The following is a 12,353-nucleotide window of genomic DNA, read 5'->3' on the forward strand; positions in this document are numbered from 1 at the left end:
TCAGTCGTTCTTTCGCTCCCGGTGTTCATTCAAACATCAGCGACCTTTTGTCTAACACACTTTATCACTAACCAAATCATAATAATAATAATGTATGTTCAAGCAGAAGAGATGACACAACAATTATCCTAACCTTTGTGACGTGTAATATTTTGACACGATCAACGCATGTTCTGGTTTGTACCGTTCAGTCTTCCTTTAATGCTCAAATTAACATTAACCTTCGTGTTTATTTCTATCGGACCCTTGTTCAGTTGCTTGATTGCACAGTATCATTTTATAACTAAAACCACTGATCAGATAAATACTACAGTCACGAAAACCAAGTCACTTGTTTATTATAACGAAGTGGGAAAAGGTTGCAATTATGTGGAAATAATTAATTGCCATCCACCTTTTCTTTAACGCGTAAGTAAGCCTATGGGTCAGACTTCCGGTTCATTAGAAGAATAACAACAGTAAACAGCAAAACTGTTTGCTCTACAAACCAGTGTGCTCATAATACAGATAACACATTAAAATAATACGGTAAGAAACACCTATTTGCAATATCAAGCGTAAAACCAGCTGAAAATATCTGGACGCGGATGAGACTGGAAGCTAGACCCATTAAATTTACAAATAGCCACGCCCACTCTTACAGCAAGGAAAAAGGTGGATTTCATTTTTATTTCCCTGAGGCAGAAGTTGATTTCATATTATTACGTATTGCTTTGATGAAAAGGCCAAAAGGACCTTATAAAGGTTAAACACTCTTATTTACAAAATATATCTGGCAAGATGAACATTTAGCCTCAAATTAAACTGAGCAGCTGTGTTTATTATTAGAAGGAAGAAAATTTTACATAACCTTGACATTGCTATCAGCATGCTTTTACTCTTTGAGCTACAGGATTGCATTTTTCCGCAATATAGCAGCATGTTGCTCTTCTGTCAGACATGGCGACACACAAGCTGCAGAACAGGCTTAGAGTCGAGCAACACCCGTCCTGCTGGTGGATCCTCTTACAGGGATAAATCCTCAGGATAAGATGTTGATATCTAGAGAAGGCAGAGGCTCAAATACACGCGAAACCTTAATACAGCAACACAGCAGGTGCTTGTATTCAATTAGGAAACCCAGAGAGCTAGACAGTATCAACATTTATTTCTGAAATTAATTACAAAGTTTTCAAATACCAGTGAACCACCAGATTCTGGTAAACAAGTTTCACAATCTGATTATACTCCTCTCCAGAACAAGATACAGGGCTATGGGTTATTATTATTATAGTAGTGGAATAATTGTCTGTTATTCTGCTAAAGGATAACAAGACAAGGTTAAAATCTACCGCTGCATCAGGTTATTACAGCTTGACCAATTTGGCATCTAAATGTACAAGAAATTAGCATGGGTTTTGGATGAGAAACGTCACACGAAAGAGACAAAGCTCAAAGTTAGTGTTTGCGGAAGTACAAACCAACCAGGAACTCACGTGAGGAAATGACAAAGTGACACACCTTCAAGATCTGGCTTAAAGGGGTAGTTTACACCACCCAAAAAAGATTCAGACTCACTCTCATGTCATTCCATGCACTGAAAGTCAATGGGGTCCAAAATAACTTTTTGTTTGGACCCCATTGACTCTCATTGCACAGACAAACAGATATCTTCAGACAAACTGAAACTGATGAATAATGGGTGTACTACCCCTTTGACTACAGTTGAGGTCAAAAGTTTACACCCCCCGTTCAGAATCTGCAACAGCTTAATTATTTTACTAAAATAAGAGGGACCATTCAAAAATTCAAAATGCATGTTATTGTTTATTTAGTACTGACCTGAAGTATCAGTGAATGTTTGAACCTTCTGTAAATAAAATGTATCTCAAAATCATAGTCATTGTTGAAAAGGGTCTAAACACACAAAAATACTGGAAACCCAAAGGATTTTTCTGAAGAACAGCAAGCAGTTTAAATATTCAGGACAAACAAGGGACTCATGAACAACTAGCACTAAACAAAAAACAGCTGTGGATCATTCAGGTAACAACACAGTATTAAGAATCAAGGGGTCAGGGTCATTTTTATAATTGTAACTATTATTTTCTCTTGTGGACTATATGTAAACATCTTTCATGTGAAATATCTTACTCGGGTCAGTGAAAAATAAACAATAACATGCAATTTGTATATTCCCTCTTAATTTTGGTCATTTTGCAGATTCTGTCAACTTTTGACCTCAACTTGGCCTTAACTCATAGAACTGCTTTTAGTGTTTCATTAGACATTAAACACAAGATGCATATGTGCTTTAGCCCTTTGCTGGTGAAACAAAATGAGACTCACACACAGAGAGAAAGGAGTTCATTACATTAAATGGATTGGATCAAGTAGGCAAGGCTTTGCCATTTTAATAAATAAGTTAAAAATAAGCATAAGCACAACTAATAAAGGTAGGAGAAGCGGGAACACGTGTCCCCTAATCTCTGCCGTCCCCTTTTCTCCATTTGCAGTCAGCAGTGGAGGACCGGTGTTATTGTAGAGCCGTAATATACGCCCTTATACGAGTGCAATGCTTGTCAACATCATCGTCAAGATTACAATCATTACAGTCATTATCCACTACAACATCACTAGTATCAGCACAAATGCATTCTTAGATTAGTAAATGTGAAAGAAAAACGGGACAGGAACGTTTTTACCGGTTCTCTACTTCATTTAGTCTCCTTTTCAGTTTTCTAACCGCTCCTAGACACAGCAGACTACTTGTTGTGGAAATACGCATGGGCAAAACATGACTTCCTGTGAGGAGAATGAAGGGATATAGAAGAAGGTCACAGAGAAGACAATGTGGCGAAACATGAAGAGTTTTATGTGCTCTACAGGATGATTACAGTGCAATGAGTCAGACGTATGAGCAAAAAGGTCGTCTGTATTCATTTTACGCCAATGCTCGGACCTTCCCTCTACAAACGAAAGCCTAAAAAGGAGTTTTCTTCTTAAATAAGCACTGGCCTACAATTTAAAAGCTTCAACAGTATTAGTATTACTTGTCACACCTGTAAACGTTTGTCTCCTAAACTGTCCAGAGGGTACAAAGACTCAGCTGCAGCGTCTCACGTGTTCCAGAACGTATTCTGGGAAGTGCAAACTACACACTTGGAGTCCGTCCAGTTTGCAAGGCATCCTGGGATACTCGTCCTCTTTCCATTTGTTCTCCTCAGGGTCAAATGTGAGGATAGAGTCGCTGTAATGACCGTTGTAGCAAAGTCCTCCAAGCACCATGATCTGTTCGTCCAACACTGCCACTCCGTGTCCGCTGCGTCCTATAGGCATAGATGCCAAAATAGTCCACTCGTCGCTCTCGGGGTCGTACACTTCCGTCGAAGGGCAGCCCTGGGACTCAAAAGAGGCACGCAGTATCACACACACCCCGCCGAACACGTACAGCTTCCCATTGTGGGAGATCATCTTATGGAAGCAGCGAGCGTAGTTCATTTTTGACTTGTTCTCCCAGCAGTTGGTGAGGATCGGTGTGCGCCGTGTGCGGTGTTCGGACGATCCATCCCGTCCCGGGTCAAAAACGCATACTTGTTTTGAGGTGGAAGAGGAGGTGATGCCGCCAGTGATATACAACTTTCCATTAAGCACAGTTCCTTCGTGACCATACTTGTTTACAGGGTACGGATCTACAAACTCCCACTTGTCCTCGACAATGTCGTAACGCTCTGTAGAATAAAACGTCTCATCGCGAGTGCGGCCTGCGACGGCATAAATATACTTCCCGATAACGCCAACTGCAAACTCTGATCTGGGAACGGACATGTCGGCCATGCGTAGCCAGGAGTTCTGTCTGGGATCGTAACGGTAGACCTTAGAAGAAGCGTGGAATTCTCCATCCGGGCCTAGTTCTTCACCACCCAACAGGAAAGCGAAGTTGTTGACGATGGCCAGGCAATCGGGACGGAGCGGCACCTGCGGGCCTTCGAGTTCCCACCACACTTTGGGCCGGTGCAAAAGGAGGATCTTGCTGTTGACCATGCTGTGCCCAATCATTCCACGGAATACAGCAGTCTGGGGTCTCACGGATCGGATGCGGTTGGACTTGGTTTCCGCCAGCGGTTGTTCATTCACCTGATGGAAGTAGCTGAGCGCCTGGTCTACTTCTAGTCGCAGTTGGCGAGAATAACGGTAGAACTCTGATGTCTTCACCTGTGGAAGAAGGAAGAAACAGATAAAGATCAGTGACGTAACACTTTATACACTATTGTTCTCACCAAAGCTGGATTTATTTAATCCAAAATGCAGTAAAACAGTAACTGTGAAATTATTGCAGCTTAAAATAACAGCTTTCTATTTGAAAGTGGACATCGGATGCAAAATTTACTTTTACACAGTGTTTGCATTAGGGCTAGCCCCTAATAGTTGACTAACCGCTGGTCGACCAAAATTTTATTTGTTGCTTAGTCACAAAAAACAATCCACAGGAAGTGGCAAAGTCACACAGTCTGTGATGGACTGATTATAAACAGGTAGGACATCCAAATGCTCACCTATCATTCATCGACCTCAAATATGGCATTTCATCTTAAAGATTTAGTAGCAACTTTATGTGGCAACTCAATCTAACGTTAACCTAAAAAAAGTGTCTGTGCAGAGTGTGGAAGCTGAATAATAGAGCTCTCCCTGCTTGACAGATGGAGGCTCTGAAGCGGTCACTTGCTCTTAAAATACTCTGTTATTTTTGGTTGTACAGATGAGAGTAATACATCTTTAGAATATGTAAAGACTATGTTTGTTTGTGTGCACTCACAATAACATCGAAACGTTGTGCTTTTGTAAAATAATAAAAAAAAAAAAAGAATGCACTTTCTGCCATCTCGGTCTCTGTGAACTTGAGTGCGAAACTCTCTGCATACTTGCAAGGTTAGTTCAGGTTGTGTCAATTGACCAAAAACAGAATGATATTTATGAATTAACAATTCATTAAAAAACATTTTGTAAAAAGAATAGTTATTACTTTAGTAGTTAGACCACTATCTTTCTTGAAAATAGTATCAATTAATTCCAAAATCAACATAACCGCTTGACAATCTTGGCACACGTTTTAAATGATTTTTACTTTTCTTGTTGTTTACATTCTTATCTGTCAATGACACATAAGGAACAAGGAAGCACTTTTACCTTCTCAAAGATATTGGCAGGAGTCATGAGACAAAAGCGCAGGTTCTGCACGACCGCATCCGTATGTCTCCAGCGCCGCCGGTCATGTCTCAGCCAAGCCTGCACTGCCTCATACAGCTCAATTTCCGGAAATCGACTCAGCTGGTCACTATCCAAATATGCCATCAACTTCTCCAAACTCAGATAAGACAGGAAGTCCGGTCGCGCCATCAAGGGCACAAAGTTCTCCAGCAGAAACGCGTCAAGCTGCTCCTGCACACCTTCCACACCGACGCTGAAGTCCTCCAGCAAGCGCATGACCTCAGCACAGTTTTCCAAACAGATCTTGGCCAGCAGAAAAGAGCAGCAGAACTCTACAGCCTCTGTGAGTTGCACATACATGGCAGCCTGCAGGATCTCCTGCACCGTGAGCATGCTCAACTCCAAAGAACCGTAGTACATAAAGCGAAGGACATGACCGAACCCGGCTGCTGTCAACCCCTTCATGTGAATCTTATCCTGGTCACGTTCCCGCATATCGGCCGTGAACATGACCCGGAAGTAGTCGCTTTGCGTGGCTAACAGAGCCTTGTGCGCCTGGAAGTGGTGCTCCTCGATGAGCAGAGTGACATCGAGCAGCAGTCGCTCCTCATACAAGGCTCTAAAGCCCGACGACACGCTGCCGTCATGCACTTGGGAAAGGTACACCTCCACATTCCCCGCCATTAGGCACCTGCAGAGACACAAACGCTCTTATAAATGACGTGTCAAGACGAGTCGATATGTTCCAATTCAGCTGGTCATCTCTGCAAGGTTGGGAAGACCATAACTGTGATGGAGAGACAGACGTTTCAAAGCTTTCTCTTAAGTATTTGATAGAAATAAGACTTATTTGTCTCGTCTCAGAGTTCAATATCAATCAACAGGATGGGAGAAGCTGCTTAAAGGGACAGTTCACTTAAAAATGAAAACTGTTATCGTTCTGAAACAAAAGAAGATATTTTGAAAAAAATAATGAAAATTGGTGGGGGATAACATTAATTGTAATTGACAGAAAAAAGTCATAACAGTTTGGAATGACATGGAGATTAGTATAACACCATTTAAAAGTTCGGGGTCAGCTTGACTGTTTATTAATATTTTTTATTCTGTATAGGTGCATTAAATTGATCAAAAGTCACGTACATGTAATAAAACACTTCTATTTCAAATAAATGCTGTTCTTTTGAACTTTTTCTCATATTTCTATTCTATTTCTCACCGGTTTCCACAAAAACATAAAGCATCACAACTGTTTATAACATTGGTAATAATAAGAAACGTTTCTTGAGCACCAAAGAATATTAGAACAATTTCTGAAGGATTATGTGACACTGAAAACAACAGTAATGGCTGCTGAGAATTAAGCTTTGCCATCAAGAGTAATTACATTTTAAAATACACTACCAGTCAAAAGTTTTTGAACAGTAAGATTTATGTTTTTTAAGTCTCTTCTGCTCACCAAGCCTGCATTTATTTGACCCAAAGTACAGCGATACAGCAAATTTCTGAAATATTTTTACTATTTAAAATAACTGTTTTCTATTTGAATATATTTAAAAATGCTATTTATTCCTGTGATCAAAGATACATTTTCAGCATCATTACTCAAGTCTTCAGTGTCACATGATCATTCAGAAATCATACTTATATGCTGATTTGCTGTTCTAGAAACATTATTAATATAATCATTATCAATATTTAAAACAGTTGAGTACATTTTTCAGGGTTTTTTTGGGGGGAAAGAAATTATGGTAATTAATACTTTTATTTAGCAATTGTTCAAAAGCGATGATAAAGACATTTATAATGTTACAAAAGTTAAAATTTTAGAAAAATGTTGTTCATCTGAACTTTCTATTGATCAAAGGAACCTGAAAAAATTATACTCAGCTGTTTTCAACATAATAATAATACTAAATGTTTTTGAGCGGCAAATCAGAATATTAGAATGATTTCTGGCGTGATCTGGAGTAATGATGCTAAAAAATCAGCTTTGAAATCACAGGAATAAATGACATTTTAAAATATATTCAAATAGAAAATAGTTCTTTTAAATGTTTTTTTTTAAAGAAGTCTCTTTAAAATATTACCATTAAAAATCTTACAGTTCAAAAACTTTTGACTGGTGTATATTTTAACAAACTATAAAAATTCTAAATTCAAAAATGTCACAATATTATGGTTTCTATTGTAATTTTGATCTAGTAAACTTTGGTGATCATGAGAGATTTATTTCAAAAACCAAAAGAACAAAAAAAATCATACCAACCCCAAACTTTTAAACGTAGCATAACTGATGAGAGGATTTTCATTTTTGGGTGAACGATCCCTTCAAAACAAGATAAAATGATGCATATCTTTAATTACATGCTCATTGAACTGAACAGCACATTCTCAAGTTCTTTATCAACCAAATTGACTAAACTATTTGTATTTTAAAGAATAATAGATGGTGAAAAAAACATGCCAGACTTTAATAAAGACTCTGGAAGGACTTCAAGAACTTTCACACCTCAGCACTTCAGTTTCTGCTGCTGAAAGCCAAACTCTATCTCAAAGCTCCCCCACACATTCCCCCTCTACTGCACACATACACGCACATCACACTCACCTCTGATTGGCCACGGGCATGTCACAGGGGGGTGTCCGAGCCAATCAGAGGACAGTACCTCTTGTGTCCGTAGGAAATTAAATTCTGAAGATATTCACCTAAATGACAAATCGAACAAGCCCCAATCATTAAAATAACGTGAACATTACCAACAGACTAAAACACTAAAGATGCACCAACAACTCAATGTCCCACTATGTGCAAACAGGACACAATTACTTATAAATGAAGGTAAAATACTTTGACAAATACATCCCCGCTTGCATATTGAAACTACACCATATTTGTGCAGAACAGCAAGCCAGTTATTTTGGCTTGTAGAAAAGTAAATGGATTTTTTTTTTTTTTTTTTTTGCGATATTACCTTTTAGAGGCCTCCTGGCCAACCGTCGGCTTCACTGCGCTGAAGGGACGTTCACATTTCCTCTGCTTGTACTTGCCCTGCTCTAAAAAGAGATGACATCCACATGCTTGTAAACACAGATATTTTTAATCTCTGTGATATTATTATTACGTAATTTACCCATTGTTAACACACACATTTGAAAATGTTTCACTAAAAAGTTAAAAAGAACATATCAAATGTTGCTATTCAGAAAACATAGAGCAACATCTGATATGGTGTATAAAAACACAAGGCAATAAAAGCAAGTGCATATATGTTATGTGACTGTGAGGGACTCTTTGATGCACATTAGACAGTATAAGGCCTACATTTACAAACAGTAGACAGATATGACAAAATAAAAGGACTGTTTAAAACAAACTGCATCCATTTGACCACAAAAAATAGAATTTTCCAAAAAAAAGTATGATTATAAATACACTACCATTGAAAAGAACAATTTTATTTGAAAGAAATTAATATTTTTATTAAGAAAGGACACATTTTTATCAAAAAATGACAGTAAAAATATGCATAATGTTACTAAATAAAATGTAGGCTCATATTTCAAATAAATGCGGTTCTATTATTCAAAGAATCCTGAAAAAGTTTTTGAACAGTAAGATTTTTGGTTTTTATACAAGTCTCTTCTGCTCACCAAGCCTGCATTTATTTAATCCAAAGTACAGCAAACACAGTACAATTTTGCAATATTTTTACTATTTAAAATAGCTGTTTTCTATTTGAATATATTTGAAAATGTAATTTATTCCTGTGATTTCAAAGCTGAATTTTTAGCATCATTACTTCATATAGCAATCTGAATTAATTGCTACTCAAAAAATATTTATTATTAGAAGCAGTAGACTTTTTCAGGTTTCTTTGATGAACAGAAAGTTCAGAAGAACAGCATTTATCTGAAATATAAATCTTTTGTAAAATTATAAAGGTCTTCATCATCAATTTTGATCCAAGCTTTTAAATGGTGGTGTTTAATGTTACAAAAGCTTTTTATTTTAGATAAATGCTGATCTTTGGATCTTTCTTTTTATCAAAAAAATCCTGAAAAAATGTACTCAACTGTTTTAAATATTAATAATAATTTCTTGAACAGCAAATCAGTATATTAGAATGATTTCTGAAGGATCGTGTGACACTGAAGACTGGAGTAATGATGCTGAAAATGTAGCTTTGATCACAGGAAAAATTACATTTTAAAATATATTCAAATAGAAAGAAAGCAGTTATTTTAAAAATAACAAAATTCAAAATATTACTGTTTTTGCTGTATTTTTTTATTAAATCAATGCAGGCTTGATGAGCTAGACTTCTTTAAAAAACATTACAAATCTTACTGTTCAAAAACTTTTGACTGGTAGTGCATTTCAAACAAACGCTGTTCTGTTCTCTTGAACTTTATATTCATCAAAGGATCCTGAAAAACGTATCATGGTTTCACTTTCAACTGTTGTCAATATCGGTAAGAATTTTTTTCTTGAGCACCAAATATCAGCATATTAGAATGATTTCTGAAGGATTATGTGACACTGAATACTTAAGTAATAGCTGCTGAAAATTCAGCCTTGCCATCATAGGAATAAATTACATTTTAAAATAAATTAAAACAGAAAACAGTTGTTTTATATTGTATTAACATTTCACAATAGTATAGTTATATACTGTATTTTTGATCATATAAACGCAGCCTTGTATTGACTGACACTATGGTAAACTTCTCTTTGGTTACTAATAAGCTGTTTATAGAAAGGTTTGTCCTCCTACTAAACAATAAACCTAATGACAAATGGGTTTGTTTTAGCAGCGTTCAACCTTACATTAGTCTCAGTGTGGGTTTATATCCTCGAAACTTCAATGACCTCGTGTTCAAACCCTCAGCAAACTAGATACATAAACAAAACGTTACTGACTCAAAGTAAAACCCGTAATATCGGCTTCTTAATGACATCTTTTGATTTTGCAGTTGTTGCTATTGTTGTATTTCTAAGATCTTTAATAATCATATACAAGCGACTGGAGACAAACGCTGGGGACGGCTTGAAACCTAGTGCGCTGTCTATCTAGACAGCATTTATACTCACTGAATCCTAACGCGAATATGATGCCTAAGCATGCTGTCTACCTAGGGAGCTCACTAGGTCAATATGAGAGAGACAGTCAGTAATTACTGCTGACACGTCCCAGCGAATGTCAACTCACTACATATGTAACATTTGTGTTGTTTTCTACTACATTATGTTAAAATGAGTACGTTAATAAGCAGGACAACGTTGCGTGGGAAATGAAACGATTCCAGAAGGGTTTTACCTCGGCGATGCGACTCCACGCAACCCCGCTTCGACCAGGGAGCCCGAGGTCCTTCGGACATGGAGTGCTGGTGTTAGACAAAGACCGGAGAAATTAAATATGGTATCTCATTATCGACGGAGATATGCTGCCCATTGACGTCTTTAGGTGACAATAAACGTGTGTTATTTAGACTGAATCGCTAAATGTTGTTTGTCTGTAGCCTCCACAGCGATCGTAGACGCCATATTATTGTCTGCACTGACGTCATTTCCCGAACATTTGTCGGTCGGACGGAAATGTTGGGAGTTTGTGTGTCAATATTCTCTGCCTACAATTCTCTGTACAATGATTTGGTTCACTGTCACAGATGTGAAAATTACTTAGGGCACATAAATTATGGTATATATTATGATTTAACTTTTACTTTCCAAATAAATCCTTATGAATATTCAGTGCCAGTCAAAAGTTTTTGGACAGATTTTTCATGTTTTCTTTTAAAAAGTCTCTTCTACTCACCAAGCCTGCATTTATTTGATCCAAAATACAGCAAAAGCAGTAATATTGTGAAATATTTTTTACTATTTAAAATAACTGCTTTCTATTTGAATATATTTCAAAATGTAATTTATTCCTGCGATCAAAGCTACATTTTTCTTCAGTCTAACATGATACTTCAGAAATTATTCTTATATGCTGATTTGCTGTTGTAGAAAAATTCATTATTATTATTATAATTATCAATATTTAAAACTGCTGAGCGCATTTTTCAGGATTATTTGATGAATAGAAAGATACAAAGATCAGCATTTATCTAAAATAGAAAGCTTGGAGTCAGTAATTTGGGAAAGAAATTTAGCAAGAATGATTTTAATTGATTAAAAGTGACGATACAGACGTATAATATTACAGACTTTCTATTCATAAAAAAAAACTGAAAAATTATACTCAGCTGTTTTCAGCGTAATAATAATTTAAAAAATGTTTTTCGAACAGTAAATCATAATATTAGAATGATTTCTGAATGATCTTTTTTTTGGCTGAATTTCTGTGACTGGAGTTAATAATAATTTAGCTTTGAAACCAAAGGAATAAATTCCATTTAAATATATATTTTCAAATAGAAAACGTGTATTTTAATAAAGTAAAATTATTTCAAAATTTTACTGTTTTTGCTGTACTTTAAATCAAATAAATTAGTAGAAGGAGTAGAAGAGACTCCTTTAAAAAGCATTTAAAATATTACTGTGCAAAAACATTTGACTGGTAGTGTATGAACCTCCTGTTTCATGTATTATATATTATATTATAACATATTTGTTATATCATAATTTAGAGACATGCAAAGAATATTTTTCTAGATTTCCTACAGCTAACCTAGTCATATTAATAGCTTATTCTGTTGTAAATGGCGTTTACAATTAAACTAGTTTTCCTCTCACTTTATTGGTACATTATTCATCCCTCGAGAGCAATTATATTTCAAATTGCAAAAACAGGTCAACACCGTTTGGTGCACACATTACAGTAAATTCAGACAAGAAAAACAAAAGCTATACACTATATATTGTTTTTACTGCCCACAGTAAAGTTACTAAATATTGGTTCAGTTTGTGTAGTTGACTATTAAATGTCAACATGGGAACATCAATAGAAAATGGTTAGACTTATTACACAGTGATGTCAAATGTTTCTTTATTTAGTAGGCTGTACAACTTTTTTATAGATAGATAGATAGATAGATAGATAGATAGATAGATAGATAGATAGATAGATAGATAGATAGATAGATAGATAGATAGATAGATAGATAGATAGATAGATAGATAGATAGATAGATAGACAGACAGATAGATAGATAGATAA

The 12,353-nt window shown here is 36.2% G+C and overlaps 1 protein-coding gene across 2 annotated transcripts; it reads right to left on the reverse strand.

The window, feature by feature from the left end:
* Nucleotides 1-1,128: 1,128 nt before the first annotated feature.
* klhl15 (kelch-like family member 15) lies at nucleotides 1,129-10,734 on the reverse strand. 2 transcript variants are annotated; one of them, XM_073830450.1, is made up of 5 exons: nucleotides 10,509-10,564; nucleotides 8,163-8,244; nucleotides 7,799-7,896; nucleotides 5,167-5,878; nucleotides 1,129-4,194 (listed from the first exon to the last, which is right to left on the reverse strand). In XM_073830450.1, exons 3-5 carry the CDS (start codon nucleotides 7,816-7,818, stop codon nucleotides 3,085-3,087), a joined length of 1,842 nt encoding a protein of 613 aa, XP_073686551.1. In that variant the 5' UTR covers nucleotides 7,819-7,896; nucleotides 8,163-8,244; nucleotides 10,509-10,564; the 3' UTR covers nucleotides 1,129-3,084. The 2 variants fall into 2 exon arrangements, with proteins under 2 accessions (XP_073686551.1, XP_073686550.1); XM_073830449.1 differs by lacking the exon at nucleotides 7,799-7,896 and having other exon boundaries at nucleotides 10,509-10,734.
* Nucleotides 10,735-12,353: the final 1,619 nt, after the last annotated feature.

Source organism: Garra rufa, chromosome 24 (assembly GCF_049309525.1).
Source record: "Garra rufa chromosome 24, GarRuf1.0, whole genome shotgun sequence".
Taxonomy (NCBI): domain Eukaryota; kingdom Metazoa; phylum Chordata; class Actinopteri; order Cypriniformes; family Cyprinidae; genus Garra; species Garra rufa.